The following is a 25,444-nucleotide window of genomic DNA, read 5'->3' on the forward strand; positions in this document are numbered from 1 at the left end:
CACTGTAGTAGAGATAGTAGGCTGGTAAGGCTCACCAGTCACATCCATAAGAAGATAATGGAGAAAAGGGATGTCATTATCTGGCGGTGCTGAGAAATCATCCATCCATGCAATATCATCAAGATCATCGATCTCGGGTGATAGGCCATGAGCATGTGGAGGAGATGAAAGACCTCGGAAAGTGGAGGTATCCGAGTCATCACCAAGGTCATGTAGAGACGCCAAGGTGGAGTGATGTGGGATCCTCGTATGTACAACAATGTCCTGTTGAGAGGGCACTGAGGAGCTAGGGGTGTATAACAGATGTCCTAGGCGTAGTAGGACCAACTTCAACAACCTTGGATTGTTGAGAGTCCTTCGTTGGAGATGTGTTTTTAGCCCCTTTTGGCTTCTTGGTCTTCTTAGAGAAAGATCCAAGAGTGGATAATATAGAGTGACTCTGTTTTGAGTGAGAGGGTTGAGAGGTGGGGTGAGACTCCGAAGGCCCTTTCGAAGTCATAGCCTCAGAAGCAGATGTAGAGGATGAGGGAACAAAGTTATCTGCCATCCGTCTCCGGACAGAGGAGGCGACCTCTTTTGAGGCAATAGCTGAAGAAGTAGAGGAAGGAGGGACCACAGACAATGGAGGAAAGTTGGGTGATCGAAGCAAAATGAGGAAGGTCCCCAGCTACCATGGTCACATATCACTCTCCCCATACAGGGTGAGAAGAGGTGGCAAAAGAAACCATACCTAATGGAAGAGGAAGATCAGTAGATAAGGATGCCTTCTTCAAAGTCTGAAAGCCAACTTGAGACACTTTAAGGTCATAGAAATTATCAATAGCAGCAGGCATACGTGATCCAAGTATTTCAGCAATCAGCATGGATAAAAATATGATGAATGGCACAATAGAACATTTGGCACTACCCATCTTCTACCAACTCCCCAAAAAAATAACCAGCAAAGTTAATTTTATTTTGGAAAATAAGTGCATGAGCTAGCTGGGTGACTTAAGTGGGTGACTGATCCATTCCTCCCGTTTTGGAACTCAAACACTGAATAAGATGAGAGAAGAAAAAGTTCCATATACCACCCATATTTTTTCTATAAATAGTATTGTGGTTTTTCATAGCGGGGTCTTGCACATATCCCATAGTGGAAACAACAACATGAAGATTATCAATAGACACAATATCATCATAAGAGGAGTAAGCAGGAAGATCCAACACTCTTCTTAGATCATCAACAATAAATAATACATCATTATCAGATAAAACAGTTGCATGCACAACTTTAGTAGAGGCATCATATATACAACAAGTGGCCCAAAAAGCACATCTTGGGAGAATAGGTAAAAGTTTTGAAGAGAGGGCACTTACGTAAAAATTCGGTGATGATGTAGAAATCCAGATACTTGTCAGTGTGATCCAACAATATTACATATTTATTTGTTTGAACTTTAGATTTTTTGGATTTTAGACCCAAACGCTGCTTCATTATTATATTTATATATGTTTTTTTTTAAGTTTAATGTTTAAAGTCCATTAAAGACCCAAACCACTTAAACCGGTCAAACCAGACCACCTTTTTGTGGTCTGGTTTGACCGGTCTGGGCACTTGATTTCAAACCGCTCGGTTTAAAATTTTCATGAACCGCCATTACGGTTTGGTTTGTGGTCTGAGGGGTTAAACCGCTCAAACCGGACCGCAAGCACCCCTACTTATTATAATTCGGGCAAACCACTCATTCTATTGGTTCTCAATTTTTTGGAGACTAATATTGAAAAAAGGCAAAACCAATGCCAACTCTTGTTTAATACCTCACCAACTACTCAGTTATCTCTCAAAAGATAATTACTTCAATAACACTTGGGACACACAACTCATAATCTGTCGGTTTTTCATTCGGAGATTATTGATATTGAAGAAAGAAGGATATATGTATGTCCCCCTTTCAAATTTCTTTGATCATATCGAGTCTGATAAATTTGTGTAGTCCACATAACTTTATCAATTTGAGCTTATTTTGAAGCATTTGTTGCTTTATCTTTCTACAATGCACAAATCTTACAAAATATTTGTTGTTCTGTCATAACATTCAGATATATGCTTTTTCAAGCTATCAATGATTGAATGGAAGTCCTAGTGAGATGAACCTCAAGTATCAAACGAAAGAACCAAGTTTGAAGAAGCTTGAGTATCTTTCGCTGGTGTCGAAGGTTTGTACGGAGCTTGAATCACACTTAGGGTTTGGGGATAAAGTTTTGGCGGAGTTTATTACCGAGTTAATCGAAAGTGACATTGTGGATGAATTTGATAGTAAGTTGAAAGAAAATGGGGAGAAGATGCCTGATTACTTATTTGTTAACCATAATTCACGCGATTTTGCCCCCGAAAACGAAGTCCAAATTTGATAAGGAGGCTAGTAAGAAGGATGATAATAGGCAGAAGTCGAGTTTTTCGGCATTGAATATTGGAGACAGTAAGGACGGGTTGAAGGAGTTGGAGAGGGAGATTGAGATGGAAGCCAGAGAGAGGAGAAAGAGAGATGGGGAGGTCGACAATGATAATGGGAAGGATCATTGGGATAGAGATATGGATAGGAGTAGAGGAAGGGATAAAGATGTGGATATGAGGGTTTTAGGAATCGACCATGAAGAAGAGGAGGAGGGTTTTTAGGAATCTATTAGGAAGAAGAGGACGAATGTGCGATTGAGGGTGATTGAGGGTTTACGAACAGTCAAGCAAGGATTTAAGAAGAGCAGAAGGGGTTTAGAAATCGATCAGGAAGAAGTAAAGATTTTTTTCTAATTTAAAAATTGTTTTTAAATTATATTTTTTCTTTTAAATGACATGTAAACTATCCCATGTGCAACAAGTTATTCTATATGGCTTCCATGTCATTTTAAGTTTGACACGTCAACAAAGAAAAACCTGTTCAAAAGGTAACAGGTTATCCAATGCTCTAACGGATAAATTTTTTGAAAGTATGATGCTCTAATAAAAAACATTTTGAAAGTACATTGCTGTAATAAGAAAAACTAAAAGTAGAATGCTATAATAAGGAAATTTGTAAAAGTAGGTTGCTATTTTGTACATTTTGTCCTATTTTATTTTAGTTGAGTTTTACATTAATTTCAATATAAGCATCTCCCTCTTCCTCTCTCTTCTTCTCTTTCCCTCTTCTCTTCTTCTCCTTTTCTTCTTTCTCTCCTTTTCCCTCTTTTCTCGTCTTTTTTTTTTGTCTCCCTCTTTCTTTCCCCTCGGGGTGCCTTGGATTCTGGTAGTTGAGGTTTTCTCCTACCCGAACGCTTCATTGTTGCTGTTTTAGCGTTTTAGTGTTTTATCTTGATCTGGAGAAGTCTCCCCCTCCCTATCAAAAAATTAGATAAAAATAGAGGAAACTCCAAACTTAAAAACTTATCTAAAACTCGATGGATAGAGATAATTTTTATTTATTTATTTGTATTGTTATTATTTTAAATAATATATAGTAATTATAGATTTATAGAATATTTTAATAATAACAATTAGGGGGTGTTTGAGATTGCTTATAAAAACAACTTATTGGCTTATTCCGGTATGACACCGGTAATAAACACTTTTGAGTATTTTGATAAACAACTTATACCTGTGATAAACCGATAATAAATGTTTTTGAAGAAATTAAAACTTTCTGATTTATAATAAGTTGATAAGTGCATATATAAAAAAACATAAATTATTTTAAATAAATAATCCCAAACACCCAATTAATATAGTAAAAGAAAATTTGTTATGATATTTTATATCTAGTAAAATGAAATCCACATTTTGTATGATCTATGATGGCTCTTCTTGTCATCAAGTGTGGTGCATGTGATTCCCACTAGGGTTTCATTCTCTGCGTTGCTTTCTTGATTCAATCCTGTCCCAGCCGCGGTAAACACTCTCCAAATTACACTCAGAAAAGCGATAACCTGTTGAAATCCCCTTGTCCAACTGAAATTCTTCAAGTCAGGCGCCGGACGTCAAAGTCTTACGTCACCTTATCTTGCGATCTTCATTACTGAGCTACAGCTATTAGAATTTCTCTTTGCTTGGCTCGATTCATTTCTAATCTATATGTATAGTCGATTCATGGGTTGTTTCTGATGTTATTTCTCTAGTGGGTGTCTAACTGGCTGTGTAATGCCCTCCAGGTGGAAGTGGAACAGTAAGTTTGAACCCTTTCTTTTAGCAATTACTTACATTACAATGTTCTCAGTTTTGGAAAGTCTTCGTACATTTAGATGGTATCTATGCCTAATTAATTGCAAAATTTGATTCTATAGGAGCATTTATAAAAGCCTTTTTTCTTTATTAACCTGGATATCCAACCCACTAATCCCAGAGCAATTCCAGGGCAACCATCTGCTTTGCAGATAGCTCAGAGTCACCGTATTTGAACCTCAGCCACAAAGGGATTTTTATTCCTCCTTGGATTTGAACCTGAACCTCTGGTACTTTTGACCTTTGGAGCCAAGCTCAAACCAATCGGACACCACCTTGTGGTTTATAAAAGCCCTTTGAGCACTAGTGAAATGTTTTCCCATCAAAGTGGAATCTGGTGTATGATCAATAATTTTACAACGGATAAACATGTCTTCTTCGCTCGAAAAATTGTCCAAAGAGAATATTTGCCATCAAACCAAAAATCCCAAAATGGGAATTGTTGAGATTTTCATGGGGTGCACCAGATTTTATACTATAATCTTGGCACAAATTTGGTTTGGTGATATATTTTTATTTCTTATAGCAGCTAATATGTATGTTTGAAGCTTTGAATTCCATTTAAGTGGACATTTTTTTAATGTGAGGAATGAAATAGTGATATTTGGGACTATTGCAGCCTCTTTATAATTATTTGACTTTTATAGAATTTTCCATGACAGGATTGAATAGAGACTACAAACATGGGTGTTTCCGGAAAGTGGATTAGATCACTCCTTGGTATCAAGAAACCAGAGAAGTCACAACCTTCAGAAAAAGATGAAAATGTTAGTGAGTTCATATCATTTTGTTTTTTCAGACAGAAACTTAGTTAGATTACTTCTGTTTTGAGATTTGTTGCTGCCACTTTCTTGTTGTCTTAACGAAAAATATAATGGGCAGTGAAAAATGTACGTTTAAATCTGGCAGCATGCTGCGAGTCTCTTTCTCACCGCCCCCTCACATTATTTTTACGTAACCAGCATATGGATATTTGGAGTTTTGCCTTCTCAAGCTTCAGCTTCTTTTATTGCTTTCGTTGCCTTCTGTTTAGCTCATCTCTATTTCTCCTTAGTGTCGATATTCTTACAATGATATAAGAGGCTAGAGCTTCCTCTCTTTTCCTTAGTAGTCTTTTGACTTTCTTTTTCCACTAGTAAGGTAGCCTTTGAAACTGGACTGGACATGACTGGACAAAACTAGACCGAATCTATACTATATTATATAGCATTTGACAAAAATTCTTAAAAACAATTTTTTATGCATAAAGTACTGTTTATTGATGCATATTACTTAAAATTCAAGATTACAAGTAGAAAGTACATGGGTACATCTTATTAAAGCTCTATGTTTGAATTTGTATGACAAACTGCAGATAAACATAATCAAATACATGATAAACATCATTTTGAATATAAAAAATCTAAAATATAATAAGATAATCATTGAATTCTAACAGAATACTTAATTATTATCTTAAAAATTATTTTATTAACTCGAAAATAAATTAGTTCGTTATTAAATTTCAATTAAATTATAATAAAAAATTGAATTAAAGAAATTACACAAAAACGAACTTTTAAATAGTTAATTTTATACTAATATCCCTTTCTTTTTCAAAATTTTATAATTTTTTCAAATTTATATTTCATTCAAAAATAAAAACATTTTTCTTTTTCTCAAAACCACATAGAATCGTATTATAACATCGATAGAGTCAAAATATAAAAAGAAACATTAAAATCAAGATGTATCTTGCTGCATTGTGCGAGTACCCTTCTAGTAGTACTTGGATAGGACAAGAGAACCTGATAGCACTTGACATTGACAGGACATGACTAGACAATGTCTGTTTGGTGTTTGGTATACTGATTGCATTTCTTTTCTTTAGTTTGATGTATATTTCCCCTCAATTTTCTTATCCTCCTTTGCCACCTATGAATGCACATTACCCTTCTTTTTACATCATGTTAAAATCCCTTTGATATTTCAAAACCCTTCTATGATTTCACAGTCATAGGTTTCACCACCTAGACCTTGTTTTTGGCTATATAACAACCGAATTCCATCCCCTACTAAAGCTAATGTTTATGCCACTTTACAATTTATTCGCAATACTTGATCCCCTTTCTTAGTGCAAACAAAGCCTACATGGCTAGAGTACTTGACCGAAGTTACTAGGTGAGCATCATTGATCACAAGGGAGTTTTGAGAACCATATAAACGTAGTCGGCTGAGATTTCTTCATCATCTTATTACTATAGGAGAATCTTTTAGGAATCTTTCAAACCTACTTTCTAAACCAACATGAACATTAAGGTCTTAAAAGACTTGTTGCAAATTGGTATCACCCAAACTGCTTCTCCTAGGTCATGCCAATCAACATTTAACTAAGGAAATATTGTACATCAAGATGTGTAGATTATGGAAAATCTAATTCATCTAGTGACAAATATAAAATAGAAAAAGTTGAAAGAGTTTAAAAATCATTATTCATATGGAATTAAATAAAAAAACCATGAATCTGTGCTACTTGTACGTCTTTAGAGTTCAAAAAACAAAATAAATAATATAATGAATTGCAAGTGGTCCCTGGGCTTATTCCTAACTTTTACTTGTGGTCCTCTGAAAAGAATTGTAAAACATAAAAAAAAATGAACAAGATGATGAAACGTTTATGTGTGTGCTAGTAACCATGATCTATATGTTTATTTTGTGTGTGACATGATGGTAACTACTGCATATTACTTGCCATTTATGATTATAGATGGTATGCTGAGATAAAGGAAAGAGTGAATGATAAAGAACATAGAGTTGCAGGACAAATTAGTATAACCAATACGTAATAGTTTCATTGGATAGTTAGTTAGTTGTAGTCATAGTTTTAAAAGGCAGGATCAAGCCTTGAGGCGTTTTCCCTCGATGAGGCGAGGCGTAAGCCCTGAGGCGGTCCAATGGCGTAAGCCTCGAGGCGGAGATATATACATATACACACACACATATATGTATAATATACTACACAAATATATATACCTTTTGCAAAAAAATATACACCAATCTTTATTCCACTGTCACATTATACACATAAAACATATGCAATATATATACATACATAGACTGGGGTACTTGACACAAAATATACATCTCACACTAAATGACTAAAAGAAATAATCTATATACACTTTTTTCAATGATGAATATAGATATAGTAACAAATAAAAATTATATTGATCTATTAACAATATATATATTAAATATTAATATGCTCACAGCTGATGAGTCATAAACAATTTTTTTGATATATCAACAAAGTAGGAGTTAGAAGTGGGAACAGTGACACGTGGAAGATTTGTAGGGACTTTTTTTTAGAGATAATACAAATATTCAGCTAGTAAATATAAGATGTGTCAAAGATATGTTAAAGTCAAGGCATCTGGTTGTTAAAGTGGAGGCATACGCCTCAATGGTGCTCATCGCCTCACAGCCTCATGCACCGCCTTGACTATACAAGGCATACAATTCAAACATAGAGTGAAAGGCGGTGCCTCAGAAGCGGTTTTATGCCGCCTTACCTCAAGGCGCATGCCTTAGATGATTTTGAAAACCATGGTTGTAGTGTCATCCCACCCTCTCCTGGTCCTGGATGCATTTGTTGCAGTCTAATTATTATTAGAATATGAAGCTCCAAGATAATTGCAATCCCACCCTCAGTTTACCATGTTATATGCATCTAGCTTTTACGGGATCTGAGTTGGTCTTTTGGGATGTACCACTTGGTCCCTTATCTAGAGCAATGATTAGTAGATACTCATTTCACTTCATTCATGAATGTTCCACATATCTATTTTGTGCTATTTCAGAACTTTTTAAAAGACTAGTATACTCGCAAACTTTTTGAAAGAGCTTGAAAAAAAAGGTTGCGTTATATTTATATGCACCTGGACAATTTTTTTTTTCCTGTTATCATTTATCAATTTGGTTCACTACTTATAGTGTGTGATTAAAGGATCAAGTGTGTCAAGTTCTTATAGTTGAATACTTTTTTGGTGAATTGATTTCTTAAAGCATAAAGACCAAACTGCTCAAAAGCAGGATCTCAGAGGGGTGGGATGTACACAGTCCTGACCTCTACCCTCAAAGGAAGGACACATATTAAGCAAGATTAGCACATATTAAGCACTAGAAAAGAAGGAAAACAGAAAAAGGCTCAAAGAAAATATATACAAAGTAATAAGAAACACATCCTCCATCTAGTGCATGCCTCAGATACCCTTTGTCCTACCCTCACCCAGTCGCCCTCCCTAACTCCCTAGTTATGCACACTAGCTAGAGGTTCCTACCTTAAATCTACTACCCTAGTCCTGCATTTCCAAGGACATGATTTCTTAAAACATGTCCTTGTCGTTTAAAGACTGACTTAGCCATATCCTACATGTTTTGTGTTTGTTGTCCAATCTGTTTGCATGTGGTTTCCTACTGAAGTCATGGACCAAACATGGCAAGGCTATGAGAGCTTACATTTATCTTTAGCCAATATTTTTTTTAACTTTTTTGGTATTAACAATTTAAACCATCTTTCTACATATCATATTCTAGTTGTCTACTAGTATTCTAGTGGTCTCTTCATTACATAGTAGAAAGTGATGTTTGACATTTAATCTCATAATGTAAAGTGCAATATTTGAACATTTACATACACTTATATATATATATATATATATATATATATATATGTAATAGCTTGTACAAACAGTTTCAGGCAACAAATACTAGAAAGTTTCGGCACCGGAGAAAGAATTCTGTAGAGATCACAGACAACATTTTTCAAAACAAGCTCAATCAGAATCCTGCTGACCTGGTTGAAGATGGCCATAGCAGTTCAGTCCCAGCTGTTATTGATTCCCCTTCCGTTTCACTTCAAATGCAAGATTCATCTCAAAACAAACTGCGCCCCAGAGAAGAGCAGGCAGCTATACGAATCCAAACTGCTTTCCGAGGAATTTTGGTACCAAAGCTAAACCACTATGCATTGTTCCTTTTATGTTTCTGTAATATTATCCCAAATTATTTTCAAGCATCATTTATTAAAGATGTCTAGGCTGGTTTTAACAACAACAAATAAATCTCTAGTGTCAAAATCTGTTAGTTAAGTTAGTTAGTACTTGTATTTTGTTATTAGTTGAGCTATTAATAACACAAGATCTTATTTGGTTAGATCCTCCTAATTAAATATGTTTGTCATTGAGCTCTTGAAGCTGGTTGAGATGTGTGAGAAAAGCTTTATTTCAACTTGAATACAATGTACATATTTATATACAACAAGTTTGTAACGGCCCCTGATTTACCTCTAAAAATAATATAAATTCTATCTAATAAAAGAGAGAATCAACAATTATGAAACTAATCCCAAAGAATCTACTTATACAAATTATATGTATTCCCTAGCTTGATTTCCTACACTCCCGCTCAAGCTAAGGATATATGTTCTCTAAACCAAGTAAGGTACTTAGTTGAGTGAGATTGGGCTAAAGTTGTTAAAGGCTCAAGGTGCACTTAGGCGCAAACGGGTCCCGGGGACTAAGCGTGAGGCGCAGGCATGAAATGCAGGCCTCAGGAATGCAAGGTGCGTCTTATCAATATATATATATATATATATATATACAAACACACACATACACAGTTACACACAACTCAAATATGCAACAAGTAAAAGCCCCCAATGCATCAATCAACAACACTTTAATAGGGTTTAAAGCGGGAGCCGTGAAGGAGAAGTTGTAAGGTTTGGGTATTCATAGAGAAGATGGCTTGAAGTTCTACGGACTTGGAATTTAATATTAGTGTTTGACTTACATCATCTATTTAATAACTCTTAAAAAAACAGAAGATGAGAAGCTAAGAAAACTTATTTAATATTAGGGTTTGACTAGGTATTTAATAACCCTTTATGAGGCGCAGGCCTTTAATCAGCCTCGTGCATATGTTGAGCCCTGATTTTAAAAAAGCACAAGACCTTGAGCCTTATGAGCCTCAGAGCCTAGGCTCAAGCGTGCTTTTAATAACTATGGATTGGGCCGAAACAAAGCTTTAGTCAGAATGTCAGCCACTTGCCGCTTGGATGGAACATGTGTGAGTGAGATTGTCTTGTTTCGACCTTCTCATAGATGAAGTGTCCATCAATCTCCACATGCGTGGTACGACCATGCCAGATTGGATTTTTGGCAATTGCAATTGCTGATTGGTTGTCACACATGATCCTGATAGAGTCTGAGATTCCAACCTTAAATTCTTTTATTAATTGTTATAACCAAATTCCTTCATAATGCTAGGACTAAAGTTTCGAACTATGCCTCGACAGTGCTTTGTGCTACCACCAGTTGTTTCTTGCTATGCTTTGTCACGAGATTTCCCCAAATGAATAAGCAGTATCCAAATGTGGATCTTCCATTATACAGGGATCCACCCTAGTTTGCATCGATATAGACATCGAATGTCCGATCGACAGATTTTCTAAACATGAGTCCTTTCTTTGGATCTTTCTTCAGATATCTTAGAATGTGGTTCATAGCCTTCAAATGATCTATTGATAGGTTGCTAATAAATTGACTGACAATACTGACAACAAAACTTATAACAGGACATGTGTGAGTTAGATATATCAACTTACCTACCAACCGCTGTTTATGCACCTTATCAGTTGTCGGTTCATCTGTCCGAGGCCTTAGCTTGGTATTACGGTCCACAAGGGTCTCAATTGGTTTGCACCCGATCATGCCAGTCTCAAGTAAGAGGTCGAGCACATACTTGCTTTGGGAGATTGAGATGCCTTGACAAATCCTTGCTACTTTCATTCTTGGAAAATATTTTAGAAAGCCATGTCTTCAATCTCAAACTCTTTGCATAGTAGCCTTTTAAGTCTCCTCATTTTTTCTTGATGGTTCCTACTTCCTTGTAAGAACTATGTTGTCAACGTATACTATTAGGGCTGTGATTCTCCCATCTGTGAAGTGTTTGACAAACAACGTATGATATGCTTGTGTTTGGGAGTATCCGTCATTTTTAACGACTTTGATGAATATGTCAGACCAAGCTCTAGGGACTGTTAAGTCCATATAATGCTTTCTTCAGCTTGCAATTCTTTCCATGGTTCTCTTTGTTCTCAAATCCATACAGGATGTCCATATAGACTTTCTCGATCAGATCTCCGTTCAAGAAGGTGTTCTTGACATCAAGCTGGAATAACGACCAATCTTGATTAAATGCGATGGACAATAGAACACGAATTGCGTTAAGCTTGCCTACAGGAGCAAAGGTTTCTTGATAATCAATTCCATATGATTAAACCCCTTAGCCACTAGACGGGCTTTGTATTTGTCTCCCATCTGCTTTTTGTTTAACTGACAAAATCCATTTGCAACCCACTGTCAGGTGTCATTCCTTTGAAGAGCATTATACTATTCTAAGGTTGCTTCACTCCATTTCTGAATCCTTAGAGCCTCATAAACCGAGTTGGGTATCGTGATCTTCTCTAGGGATGCCATAAATGCCCAAAATTATGGAGACAAATTTTTGTAAGAGATTAGCTACAAAGGGGATGTTGGGTGCATAATCTTACCTCTTTTCTTTGGGCAATAGGGAGATCCAATGTAGGATCACAAGTTGAACTTGCGTGTGAATCATAAATTTCTTCATCTTGTATGCTTTCTTGCTTAGCTTGGCCCTGGGAAGTTGACTTTGCTGATTTCTTAAAGTCATGTCTGGATTTTTCCTTCTTGTATAAACTTTGACCACATCATCGAAAAGAAGAAGGTGTTCAGGATAGACATTGGGTGACTGATCGAGTATAGAATTTGATTGAGAGCCACGAGATTGAGGCACAGGGTGGGTCAGTCAAGTCTGGATTCGGACAGGTTGGAGTACTAGAGTTATTTGATAGAGGAGATAAGGTGGAGTGAACTTGAGTATTTGATGGATGAGATAAGGTGTAGTGAACTTGGGTTGGTGAATCCGAGTTCATGAGGTATGTCTAGTCCCAATTATGAAATTCATGTATGTTATTCTCCCCCTAAATTACATTATAGAATTGGGGTAGAATGGAATATTTTAGAAAAAGGTAACATCCATGGTATCATAGAACTTACGGGTGGTAGGAGAGATGCACTTGTAGCTCTTTTGATTGGCTGAATATCCAAGAAGGATAAATTTAAGTGCACGGGCATAAAGTTTACCACGATATTAAGGGTGGATATGCACAAATGCAGTGCAACCAAACAACTTGAAAGGAACTTGTGACACAAGATGAGAGGTAGGAAATAGACCTTTGAATTTTTGCAATGGTGAGCTAAAGTCAAGGAATCGAGAGGGCATGCGATTGATTAGGTATGTTGTGGTGAGAATGGCTTCACCCCAGAATCTCGTAGGAACATTACCTTGGAAAAGTAAAGATCAGGCAACCTCAAGGATGTGACGGTTTTACGTTATGCCACACCATTTTGTTGTCGGGTGTGGGCACATGAACCTTGTTGGACAACACCATGAGATTGGAGATTGAAACCAAGACTAGAATTGAAGACGTCTTGGGCATTATCAATTTTTAGAGTTTGAATTTGAGAATTGAATTGATTTTGAACCATGACATGGAAGTGCTGAAATATATGTTTGGTTTCAGATTTGTCTTTCATAAAATGCCCAACACAATCTAGTATGGTCATCAGCTAATTATAAAAACCATCTAGCACCGGGTTATGCTTAAAATACGGAATGACCCCCAAATGTCACCATGGACAAGGGAGAAAGGGCAACTCTGTTTGTATGATCGTGGTGAGTATGTATTACGGGTATGCTTGGCCATTTGACAAAATCTCACATTGAAATAACTTGGAGTTTTATTGATGAAGAGAGACGGGAACAAACGTTTCAAATATGAAAAATTGGGGTGACCTAGACGAAAGTGCCACATCATGATTTCACTCTTTATTAGAATGACCAGAAGACTTAAAACTACTCAACGAATTATGATGACTGACCAAATGAGTTGAAGGAGTGTTGACATCAAGAACATTACGACCCGCATGCACATAAGCATTGCTGATTGTTTTCCCCAAGCTCGAGTCCTGAAATATACAAGAATCAGGAAGGAGTTTAGTTGCAAAATTTAAGTCACTAGTCAGTTTGCTAACTGATATGAGATCACACTCAAGTTCTGGCTCAAATAAACACTCATTTGAGTGTAAGGGTTGCTGAAAGTTTAACGATTCTTGTTCCAACCACTTTGGTGCGTGTACCATTGGCAATACATATGGCTTGGAGGTTGGTACAAGGAGAATAAGTTGAGAAAAGTGATCCTGCCATGTGGTTGGATGCACCTGAGGCAACAATCCAGGACGAGGAGGATAATTTTGTGGTATGAAGTGCAGTGCTGTTGGAGCTTTGAACTGGGTTGTTCTCTAAGGTAGTTGAGCCAAGACGAGATTTGAAGGAGTCTTGGGAACGGAAGTGGACGAATCCTTGGATAAGCGACTTGATTCCCCCATGAAGAGAGGTTTCGAGAGATAGGGGTGAGCAGATTAAAGAAGACATAATGCTTGAGAGAGTAGGATTTCTAACCTACAACCCTGATACCATGAAGCTGGTTGAGATGTGTGTGAAAAGATTTTTTTCAACTTGAATATAATGTACATATATATACAAAAAAATCCATAACGGCCCCTATAAATTAGCCTCTAAAAGATAATACAGATTCTATCTAATAAAAAGAGAATCAACAATTATGAAACTAATCCCTAGGAATCAGTTTATGCAAATTATATGATTCCCTAGCTTGATTTCCTACAGCTCCCTCTCAGACTTGCCACCTCTTCGTCTCCTTCAATCCTATTTTTGTTGAGGGGATCGATAATTTTCTATTTTTCTTCACACTTGTCTTATAGATTTCTTACTGGAATTCTCATCCATGCACCTTGCCAAATGAAATTGCTTAGAATCATCGACAATAACTGTTGATCGATGTGCTGTTTTTTTTCCCTCAGTTGTAATATGTGATGAGCGTTTGTCAACTTTCTTTTGTTATTGCTAAAATTTTCTCAATTGTAATATACTAAAAAATTCACAAAATTTTGTTTGCTATTTGTTAGTTGTAATTCACGAAAATAAAGTAAAAAGAAAATATGCACTATGATAAAGTACTAACTTTAATTAAACTATGCTTGGTCTAAATTTCTATTTAGCAACATTGTCTTTTTCGCATCCAAAGTTACCAATTTTTTTTTTAATATCATTGGTGCATATATTTGAGTAAACGGTATTGCTTTTTGCAGCCAGATGAATATAATCTGAAATAACACATATTCAAATATCAAGTTCAGTTGAGAAGTCGAACTGTATTTTCCATCCAATATTAAATAAAAACAAGGGCTCGAGTAACTTCCCTCCTGCTCTTTTTTGTTTCGGGTATCAGCAGGGGCGGATCCAAAATTTGGTACCTTTGAATGTGAAAAAGATAATGGTTGTTAAATACAACTTTAGACCAAGCATAGAAGTTTAGACCAAGCGTGGTTTAGTTAAAATTAATACTCAATTTTTGGTCTAAACATCTGTTTTGATAGACCAGTTAAACATTTCTAGATCCGCCACTGGCTATTAGGATGTTGATTGGTTGTAGGTATTCATCCATCACCTATTATAAATTTAATGAAATAATTTATCATTTTCTCAAAGTTGATATATTCACCTATGAGAACCATATGTTTTCTATTGGCACTTGGCAGTTTTTGCCTTTTAAGCCAAGGTCTGAATATATATTCTATAGAATATTAGAATGTGACTGTAGGAGTACAACCAGCATACGAATGGACAGGGGCCGACCTACTAAGGACCGAGCAGGATCCCGTGCCTCCGCTCACTTGATTATAGCAAGAGAAAAAAAATTAGGCGTCGTAAAAGTGCACCCGCTTGATTTTGAGAGTGCCTGGAAATATTTTAAAACCACTTGTATAACAAAAATCTAAGTTGAGTGGGATGGTCTTGGTTTGTTGAAATAAGCCGCCTACTACAAGGAGATCTTGGGTTCATTTCCTACTTGTAGCAAATATGTAGTTTTTTGGTTAACTTCTATTCTCACTCTTACCTTTTCCAATCCTAAATCACTTTCGGATAATCTATTAATTTGATCTTCATTCCCAAATTTGTTCCACTTTTTGTTGATTAACTATATCCTCACGTTCTCTTGTAAAGTATCATGTTCTTAATAATTAACTTTCCTTGAAATTACGAGTTTCTTCTTTTTCTTGGTTCGTTTGTATTTTGTAATTTGCTTCCCATGCAGTTAATAGCACACTATAGCGACACTATAGTGGTTAGCGATTCTGGACTAAATAGCGGTTTAGGAATTGCGGTCTATTATAGCGCACCTGCAAATAGCGGCCGCTGTTACCGCTATTTTGATACTAAATAGCGGTCCGCTATTACTGCTTTTTTTGGCCTGTTGTAGGCTCCTTTTTTTGACTAAATTTTAAACGATTATTTTGGGCTTTTTTGTGCGCTATTTAGAGTCAAGCTGCAAACAAAAAGAAAAAAGACTAAAATAAACAAAAGAAACAATTAAATTGAGTCAAACTTTGTATCGATTCCAACTTCCAAGTCCAAAGCTCTGCTCAAAGTGCCCATCGATTCCAACTCCAGTCTCGATTCCTAACTGTTCATCTTTGATTCTCCCTATGGTTCACATCTTTGATTCTCTTGGCTGTTGAAAACTAACAGCTACAAGTTACAATCAGGTATGGACCGTATGGTTTCTATTTCTGTCCCTACTCCCTAATTCGGTCCCTAATTTAGTACAATAACTATGTTTCTGACTTTGTTCAGTACTTCAGTTTGTTGTTTAACCATTTGATTTTGGGTTTAGCTTTGTTAATTTGGAGTTGAAGATGAAGAGGAAGAAGGGGGAGATGGGGATGATGACATAAATGAAAGAGTGGATGTACTCAATGATGTGGATTCAGATGCCGAGCCTGTGGATTGCAGTTAGCTCATTTAGTTGTTTATGAGCTTTATAAACTCTTACTACTATGTTGCTTGTGTGGTTTGAATTGGTTGACTTGATATGTAGCGCATACAAGATTTTATATGAGCATATTTTTTTTACAGCTATATCACAACGATGACCGCTATTTCAAATCAAGGTCCCAACCACTATTTCCGCTATCGACCGCGTTAACTGCTTAGTTTGCTTTTAGTTAATAATTTAATAATTGTTGACATCTTAGATGCATAAGGAAGCGAAATAAGATGCATAGTTAATTTTGATTTGCAAAACATCTTATCTAATACTAGGAGTTCTAGATGCATAATGAAACGTAATTGAACTTGGAAAAAAACATAGGACAATCAATATCAAGTACCAAAAATTGGAAATTTTTTATGAAATCAACCAAAAAACCAAATAAGTTCCCTATAGCAGCCATGGAATTCAGCTAACAACATGGCCTAAGACGTAGTCTTGTGTTTTACTCAAAAGGTCAAAGTCGATTCAATTTGAAAAAAATGTATTTTTCCTGAAATCAACATAATTGGTTTTCCCATCGGATCAAACTGCATCGACTTTTTCCTCAGATCAAACCCACGACTTGTGGGCCTTTGATCCACCTTAAAGGTGCACCCGCTCAAGAAAATTCTTGGTCCGCCACTGGCAATGGAGATATTTTAAATCTTTTTATGCCCGTGATTTAAAGAAAATCGATTACAATGATCTTGAGTTGTTAGTTAGGCTAAATAAAATGATAAGTTTCTCTAAGATATGTGCAATACGAGAATACTCTAAAAGTAAATCTGATAATAATATCCTACAAGTTGATAGACCAGTTAAAATTCTGTTAAGACAGATAAATTGGTAGAGTGAAAAGAGAACACAAAAGCCTGTGAAGCCAGGCAAATTAAAACAAATTGCAGAAAAATCACTTAAGATGGTATAAATACTTAACCACCGATGAATGTTCAATGTCACTAGTAATGTGCTAGAGAGGTAGAAAAAACCAAAAGGAACTGAAGAAGAGTTGATGTTATTGGCTCAAGTAGTATTCACAAAGATTAATTTTTGCCTGTGTTTTGTTCATTTTGAAGTTAAAAGTGTAACCCATGTTTTAAATGTTAGTTGGAGCCTTAGAAACTGGTATGGTGAAATGCTCCCCTAGTTTTTTGTACATATGTTCAAAATATTATTTTGCTAAATATTGGTTGAGTGACTATCTGCACCTTATAAATGCTTTTTCATCATCATGCATTCACCTTCTAACAACCATTTTGGTTAGTTCTTCAGTTGACATGATAGATAACCTAAAATATACTTGTTATAATATTCAGGCTAGGCGGGCCCTACGAGCTCTCAAAGGATTGGTCAGACTACAAGCTCTTGTTAGGGGACATGCTGTGAGAAAGCAAGCTGCAATAACTCTTCGTTGTATGCAAGCATTAGTGAGGGTTCAGGCTCGTGTTAGAGCTAGGCGTGTTCGCCTCGCATTGGAAGGCCAATCGGAACAACAACAACTTCAACATGAGGCTCAGGTTCGAGAAATAGAGGTAAGCCTGCAATTCTACAATTTCAATCAAGCATAGGTGCTTCTTTTAATGACATGACCAAAAACCTATAACATTGAAAGAAATCTTCAATGATACAAACATAATAGAGACACCAAAGGGTCTTTGGTCTAGTAGTATCCGGGTTACCAGTATAGCTCAGGGGCTCGAACCTCGCCAAAGGTGAGTACGGCGTTTGAGCTCATATACGGTATATAGATATTATATAATTAAAACAGAACATAATAGGGGACGACCTTATGACACATATCAAGCACATGATTCCCAATTGTGTAAATTGCAACTCTGCTTTCCCTTCATCCAAACAGTTGTGTAAATTGCAACCCTGCTGTTCTTTCATTCAAACTTTGATCTAAAACTGTTGAAGGTTGCTTCTACGTGATTTCTGGCAGCAAATAGCATTGACAAATAGTTATCATATAATATAAAAGCTGATTCAAATAAATTAGTCACTAGTCAGGTCCAAAAGTGTTTTGGATGATGTTTTACCGAATCTCTATTAATCTAAAGAGATCTGTATAAAACAAATTCATCTTAAGAGTGAATTTTTTGAATGTTACAATGCATTGATTGTATGCCTGGATATATATATATATATATATATATATATATATACATTGTGCTAATATCTGTGTTTTCTACCTTCTGTTGCTTTTTTTGTCTTTGCCTCTCGTTCTTTCTTCTTTGACAGGAAGGATGGTGTGATAGTGTTGGTTCTGTTGAAGAAATTCAAGCGAAGTTGATAAAGAGGCAGGAGGCTGCGGCCAAACGTGAGAGAGCCATGGCATATGCTCTTTCTCACCAGGTAATGTTGAATATCATATTCTTTCATAATCATAAAAATGATAACTTCAAAATTTTCCTTTCCTCCATATTCAATTTAACTTGTGATTTTCGTTCACATCAAGGCTTTTATTAAGGGTCTTAAGATGCTAAGTTGTCCAATTTCAATTATAGGTAGATACATCAACTACATTGAATCAGTTTGTGATATCTTTCACATTAAGTCTTTTATGAAGGACCTTAAGATGCCAAGTTATCTGACTTCAGTAACAGATAGATATATCAATTACATATGTTGCAACTCATTGTCTTAATGAGGGTCTTAAGAATCTTTTTGATGTGTACTACGGAAAGTGAATAGTACATTCAGAAGAACAGTACTTATGTATGTATGACAATTCTATGTACATATCTGGGCATCTATATGAAAATATGGGACTCAATTTAGTACCCAAATTTTGTTAGACAATACAAGAAGAAATAATCGAAAATGACCCAATGAGCAAAAAAAAAAGTGAAATTTCAATGAAGACTTAAAGTTAAATGTTCATTGGAATAAGTTATTACTATACATCTAAGAGTACTCAAGTTTGATGATTGTAATAAGTCTGTGCTCTTTGAAGGTGCTTTTCTAAAACTTTGGCTGCCTGATTCCAAAACAAGCCGTCACAATGCCTAGCCAATAAGTTGTAATAGGCAGTGATAGATAACTCTCCTTGACGTAAATCATGGAGTGTGCTTTCGATGGCAAACAATTCTGCTGTGTTGTCGTTGCTGGAATATGTATCTCAGGCAGCCTCATATTTATTGAGCCGCAGAGTAGAGAAGAAAGTTTTCCCCTATTTCTAGGGTCATAGAGTTAATCAGCCATGCCATCACCATGCTGTTTTCTGATTTCTAGTTCTTGAAACTGGCTCATCAGATTTAGCAGCAGGAACAGCCCCAGTGAAGTGATCTTCCTTTCCTCGACCATGTATGTATATCATGATCGATTGAGACCATTGAAGGAAATTATGGCCATTTAGTTTATAACTAGTAATTGGAAGGAAACTCTGAGAGTTTCTAGAGGATTTAGATGAGAAGCCTTTGAGTTTGGAGATGACTTCTGAGTGGTTTTAGGAAGAGGATTCTGTGCCAGTCATAATGATATTTAGGAAGGTGAGAGGGCAACAATACCAAGGGGATGTTGGAGCTTACCGTTGTTGCTTAATTGCTGTTGTGATTGAAACACAGCAGCAAGAGGAGAGTAGTCTGGGATCAGAGATGCTCTGATACCATGTGGAATTCTTTTTTATTTCACTTGTCTTCAAAGAGGGAGGTACAAAGGCTATATATACACAAAAAATATGAGAAGAAAAGGAAAAGATTCCTGAGATATTCATAACAATTAATTACAAAGAGACATTACCCATTATCTCCAATTCCTATTTTACAATGATATTGAGTATCTTTAAGGATATTKAGTATCTTTAAGGATACCGAGTATCTCTAAGGATACTGAATATTTCTACAGTTTGTGCCATAGCGTAATAGTAGGACTTGAACTTGGAAAGATAAACACATGTTTCTTTCTTTGAAATCTATATGAAACTACTCTCAACAACTCATTCCAAGCCATGGAATGTATTAGCATCTTCCATGATTGACATCTAGAAGTATGCTTGTGGTCAATAAATGGAACACCTCGTCTAGGTGTACCTTCAATACACCTCGTCTAGGTGTACCTTCAATACACCTCAAGGTTTGTACCAATGCTTCTCCATGACTAGTATGATGGGAAGACATTAGGGCTTAATGAGTGTGACCATTTTTCTGTCTAGTTCATGTAGAAGCTTAACCATCTCAATAAAGTTTGATCTTTAGGATGATTGGAGAAGCTTATACCAACTTTCAATCATGCTAAGATTGGTAAAGATGTATACCAAACCAATAGACCCAATAAATCCCACTCGAAAATATGGTCTTTAGGGGCGGGGTGAGATGTATGCGGACCTGACCTCTAACCCAACACGTTAGAGTGGCTGTTTGCATGAACAATCTAGTAATTTTGGTATAGTATCAAAATTAATATGGTTAATATGAGGCATGTGAGAGTGGAATAGTTGAAGGTGGAACCGTGTCTCATTGGAGCCATAGTTAGTACTTAGACATTGTCACAATATGGTGTCCATATCTTGTTAGGATCCCTAGTTAGTAGTTAGACATTGAAGGTGGAAGGAATCAACACAATTGAATGGTTAGGAGTGACAAAGGAGGGCCTGAAAACATGATGGACTTTCAGAGATGAGGCTTTTTGGCGAAGCCAAGTCAGAATAGGGTGTTCGTATCTCATTAGGCATACAAGAGAAAGTATGTTTTTCTTTGTACTAGGCAATGGGAATGCATCTTATGTTACTGAAAGTAAAAAGGTTTGTAAAAATGGTAGTGTCAGGAGCTTGAATAGTGTGCCTCTTGCACCTATAGCATACATGAAGACGGAGGTAAATCTCGAATTGGATTCTAAATTGACGGGTTAGTGTGAGCTTATCCATGCGGTTATGCACTCTTCGAATAGGAATCCATCTTCTGAAAGATCCTGGCTTTCGTGCTTTGGTGGGTCTCCGAGATCCTTTCGATGACCTATGTTGTTGAAGGGATTTCTATATAATCCGATCGATTGCATAAACCCGCGGTAGCAGCGGAACTGGGGAAAGTATACAGAAAAGACAATTATTTTCTATTTAATTCATATTAGATTAGTCTTAGTTAGTGATCCCGACTTAGTGAGTCCTTTCTTTCGTGATGAACTGTTGATGCCAGTCCTACATTTTGTCTCTGAGGACCGAGGAGAAAGGGGGCTTGGCGGGAAGAGGATTGTACCGTGAGAGAAGCAAGGAGGTCAACGTCTTTCAAATATACAACATGGATTCTGGCAATGCAATGTAGTGGGACTCTCATGTCGATCCGAATGAATCATCCTTTCCAGGGAGGCAAATCTTCGCCCGTTAGGTAAGAGGATAGCAAGCAATAAGTAACCTCCACAATGATAGGCTTTATAGGAGGAACATGAGTAACCTTGATCAGCATTTGGTTGCTAAGAAATAATACTAGGAAAGTCCACCCTACTATATTGAATAAGATAGAAAAACCATGAGCAACAAAAACAATTCSCAAATGCTGAAACTACAACACTAATAACACTTTTGAGGCTTACAATACCGAAMAAATATGCCACTGGTTTGCTTTGGTCACAACATGAAAGGAATCTTGTGCASAAGAACAGAAAAAAGGATCAACATGAAATTGGGAGCCACTGAAAATAAGAGGGATTATGTATATATGCCCATTTGAAATAATAGAAAATTAGAAGGTATGCAAATAAYCAAGTACCTTGCAATCACAACTATATCTCCACGACTGCTGAGGTGCATTCTGATGAATCAACATTGTACGAGTAACCTCTATGAGATCTCCATTTATGCTTTCTCTGATTGCATTTTGCTGAGGGCTAGATGTAGCATTCCAGCTGTATTCATAAACCTGGTGTCGCAGGAGAGATGCTCATTCACATTACTCTACGAGGGGTTGTGACCACAAGTGCGAATTGGATATTCGTTCCTTAAACTCAACGATTTTAAATGGGTTGTGTAGTCTTCATTTTTAAAACCAGCCTCAAGTGTGAAGAGAAGCCTTCATTTGGCTAAGGATTCACAAATTGAGGATTAGTATGCTAATGATAATGGTATTTGTATGGGTCGGTGAAGTGCTATCAACAATATTTTGTAAACTTCCATGAATTACTATTCCACCACGAAAGACAATTATCATACTCCTAACGTTGCTCAAGGAGTAAGGGAGATCTTCCATCTCTCTTGCCTACAACAATTCAGCAGACCTATTCACGTTACGAACTACAGGATATAAGAATCATGGAATATCCCTTGCTCCAATAAGATCAATGTTGAATTACATTTTTTGTAGCTATAAGATTAAATCACAATGTTAACATTTGCTTATTTGTTGCAGTGGCAGGCAGGATCTAGACAACAAACATCTCCATCTGGATTTGGACCAGATAAAACTAATTGGGGTTGGAACTGGTTGGAGAGATGGATGGCTGTTCGTCCATGGGAGAATCGTTTCCTCGACATTAATACGAGAGATGGACTGAAGATTCAGGAGAATGGTTCTGCTAAACAAGAGCAAGAGCAAGAGCCCAACATCAGGAACCAGTTAAAATCTGCTGGCAAGAAATCCATTGCTTCAAACCTTCAATTAGAATTTCCAAATGAGAAAATGGGGCAATCTCATTCTGATGGCTCTGGTTCTGACCCTATCAAGTCAACTAGCATGCAAGAAGCACCTGCSACGGTGTGTATTGATCCAACGTCTAACGCATTTCTTGCTGATTCAGTYGGTGAGCTGAGATTGAGACCTGGTGTGGGGTCAAGATCCCACAGCAATCCAAGAGAGAGATCCTCAATCTTGGGTAATCAGGGAAAGAAGCGACAGTCGCTGCCTAGTAGTGGTTAGTCCATCTCTCTCTCTCTCATGGGGAACCAGAAACTAAACCCTAAACCTCTTAGGCTATGTTTGGCAAACTAGCTAGCTTAAACTAGTCATGTTCGGTAAAAACTAGCCGATGACCTAAAAAGACATTGAAAAATTAGTTGGAAAAATACAAGAGGTGTGATTGGAAAAAGTGAAAATGGAGCTTATTGAGATGCTACTAGAAGTAGCTTTTAAAAAAGCTAGCTTATGGCTAACCAAACGAGGTTTTTCCAATAACCTCAAAAAATAAGCTAGCTTATGGTTGCCAAACATGCCTTAACATCTAGAGTAGAGGGGGCTGCTTATGGACGAGTATCACATTAACAGGTTACTGTATATTCTGAAATTTACTAATGGTCCTAATGAAGTTCCTTAGTATATTTGCAACCAATAAAATATGTGAAGATAGTTTTTATAATAACTATTGAATTTTATTCACTCTGAATAAATACGTCCTCAATGAAGCCTTTTCTTTTAAAACTTCTTGGGGGCTAAATGGTGCCCTTAAGAAATTGTAAACGCTATTAAACTAAATAAAACAGATTGGATGTGATTATATCCATATACTCATCAACTTGTATCTGGTACGGATATGGATATATCTGTTTCTACTGGATACTGGTTCTTGTGTTGTATGCATTTATTTAATATAGAACATATTGCATAACTGCCCAGCGAATGTAGTTTTTGCTTAATTTTCAAAAAGATAACATTAATACAATGTACATCCACAGCTCCTTTAATTCGAATATTATGTGGATACCTATTGAACCACAATCTACCGTATTTTACCTGGGACTCCTTGATTCATTTTGGTTTTAGTATCCCTAGATCTAAACCAGACCAAACAATCTCATTTTATCACATTAGGGGGTGGGGGTGGGATCTAGCATTGTGTAGTAAACCAATGGTGCATTGTCAAATTTTGCTTACTACTCTAGCGTCTAAACCATGTAAGACAGGTCTCTCCTGTTTACATGTGGCAGTAAAACTGTCCACTGTAGTATTCATGGGCATCATGGGTAGATTGCACTAACATTAAACTTAGCAGTTCCAATAAAAGGCTCTTAGATGGTGTTTGATAAAACTGAATGAATATGTGATGAATGATTAAGAATTCCAACTGTTTTAGAGGTTCTGTATAGAATTAATGTTGAATGAAAAATGATTTTTTGATAAATGTTCTGTATGGAACATAAGATGCGTTGGAATGGGTGTGTTGGTTTGGCGTTTTCGGAATACTGTACTAATGAATGCATTTGTGTTAGTTAAAACAGGCATAGCTTAACAATCATCAAACACCATCAAAATATTTAGACCCGTATCAATATAATCCATCAAAATACTTGTTGAACTCTTGATGGGATAAAWAGCACGTAATAATTTMTATARCCGTACGTATAAAATGTCCAAGTATTTGAAGTGATGCCTTTTCTTTTTTTGGATTTTAAAGTCTTGAAAGAATAATTTAAGACAACAACCAGAACACTGGAACTGCACCAAATTTAGCTAAGCCATGTCTAGGTTATCTTGTTTCGTTTTTAACATATGGATGTGCATCCAGTGTTGAACTGTGTGTATAACAGTTGGCCTCATGTATCCTGGTAGCCTCTTTCAGTTTTAAGGCTAGGCAGGGTTATAGTCTTTTGACACTTCTCTTGTGCAAAAGGGTTTTTAAACGGCATCTCAAGCGCCTCATTGCATATCAGGTACACAGCCGCCTGCTAAGAGCCGAGTGCCCACAAGGAGCCCAATCCTTAAAAGGAATTGTGACTCCCACGCTATGGTTGAGGCTGGAGCACTCGCCAGTTTGTGCTTGCCGTTGGGCCATTGGTGTCATTTCTGTGTGCATCTTAGGAAAAGAAAAGGACTGAAAATGCGGATCTTACAAGCTCAGTTTATTTTTTTGGATTTAAACAGGCAAAACAGGGCAAGGTGTTGGGAGTCAAATGGCTAGACAACCTGGTAAATGTGCTACAAAAACAAGCACTTGACTAGCAGCAGCCGAACGACACTTCAGACCATGCATAGTCCTCCCAATCGGCTCAGGAACTCAACAATCACTGCAATTTCAGACGTTTGTGTATACACGGGCAGCTCATGCACTCAGGAGTTATTGATCATGTTGTCGGAGAAGTGAAAGAAAATGATTGGATTTATTTGGGAATGTTGTAATTATCAGTTGTCGTTATTTTGTAACTAGCAATAATCATTGTTGTTATATCGATGATGGAGTATGTGGGAGAAAACTTCTGTACAATGTGGAAAGACATGATGTGTATTGTAAGATGTCATTCAAATCAAAATATGCAAACTCCATATTTGTACAAA

The 25,444-nt window shown here is 36.6% G+C and overlaps 1 protein-coding gene across 3 annotated transcripts; it reads left to right on the forward strand.

Moving 5' to 3' along the window:
- Window positions 1–3,733: 3,733 nt before the first annotated feature.
- On the forward strand, window positions 3,734–25,444 carry LOC112529211 (protein IQ-DOMAIN 1). 3 transcript variants are annotated; one of them, XM_025140353.1, is made up of 8 exons: window positions 3,734–4,086; window positions 4,162–4,175; window positions 4,879–4,998; window positions 8,964–9,215; window positions 17,567–17,782; window positions 18,492–18,605; window positions 22,589–23,090; window positions 25,034–25,444. In XM_025140353.1, exons 3-8 carry the CDS (start codon window positions 4,915–4,917, stop codon window positions 25,105–25,107), a joined length of 1,242 nt encoding a protein of 413 aa, XP_024996121.1. In that variant the 5' UTR covers window positions 3,734–4,086; window positions 4,162–4,175; window positions 4,879–4,914; the 3' UTR covers window positions 25,108–25,444. The 3 variants fall into 3 exon arrangements, with proteins under 3 accessions (XP_024996121.1, XP_024996120.1, XP_024996119.1); XM_025140352.1 differs by having other exon boundaries at window positions 4,894–4,998; XM_025140351.1 differs by having other exon boundaries at window positions 3,735–4,175; window positions 4,894–4,998.

The sequence above is a fragment of the Cynara cardunculus genome (genome assembly GCF_001531365.2).
Source record: "Cynara cardunculus var. scolymus isolate 2C chromosome LG 16, CcrdV1, whole genome shotgun sequence".
NCBI classification, from domain to species: domain Eukaryota; kingdom Viridiplantae; phylum Streptophyta; class Magnoliopsida; order Asterales; family Asteraceae; genus Cynara; species Cynara cardunculus.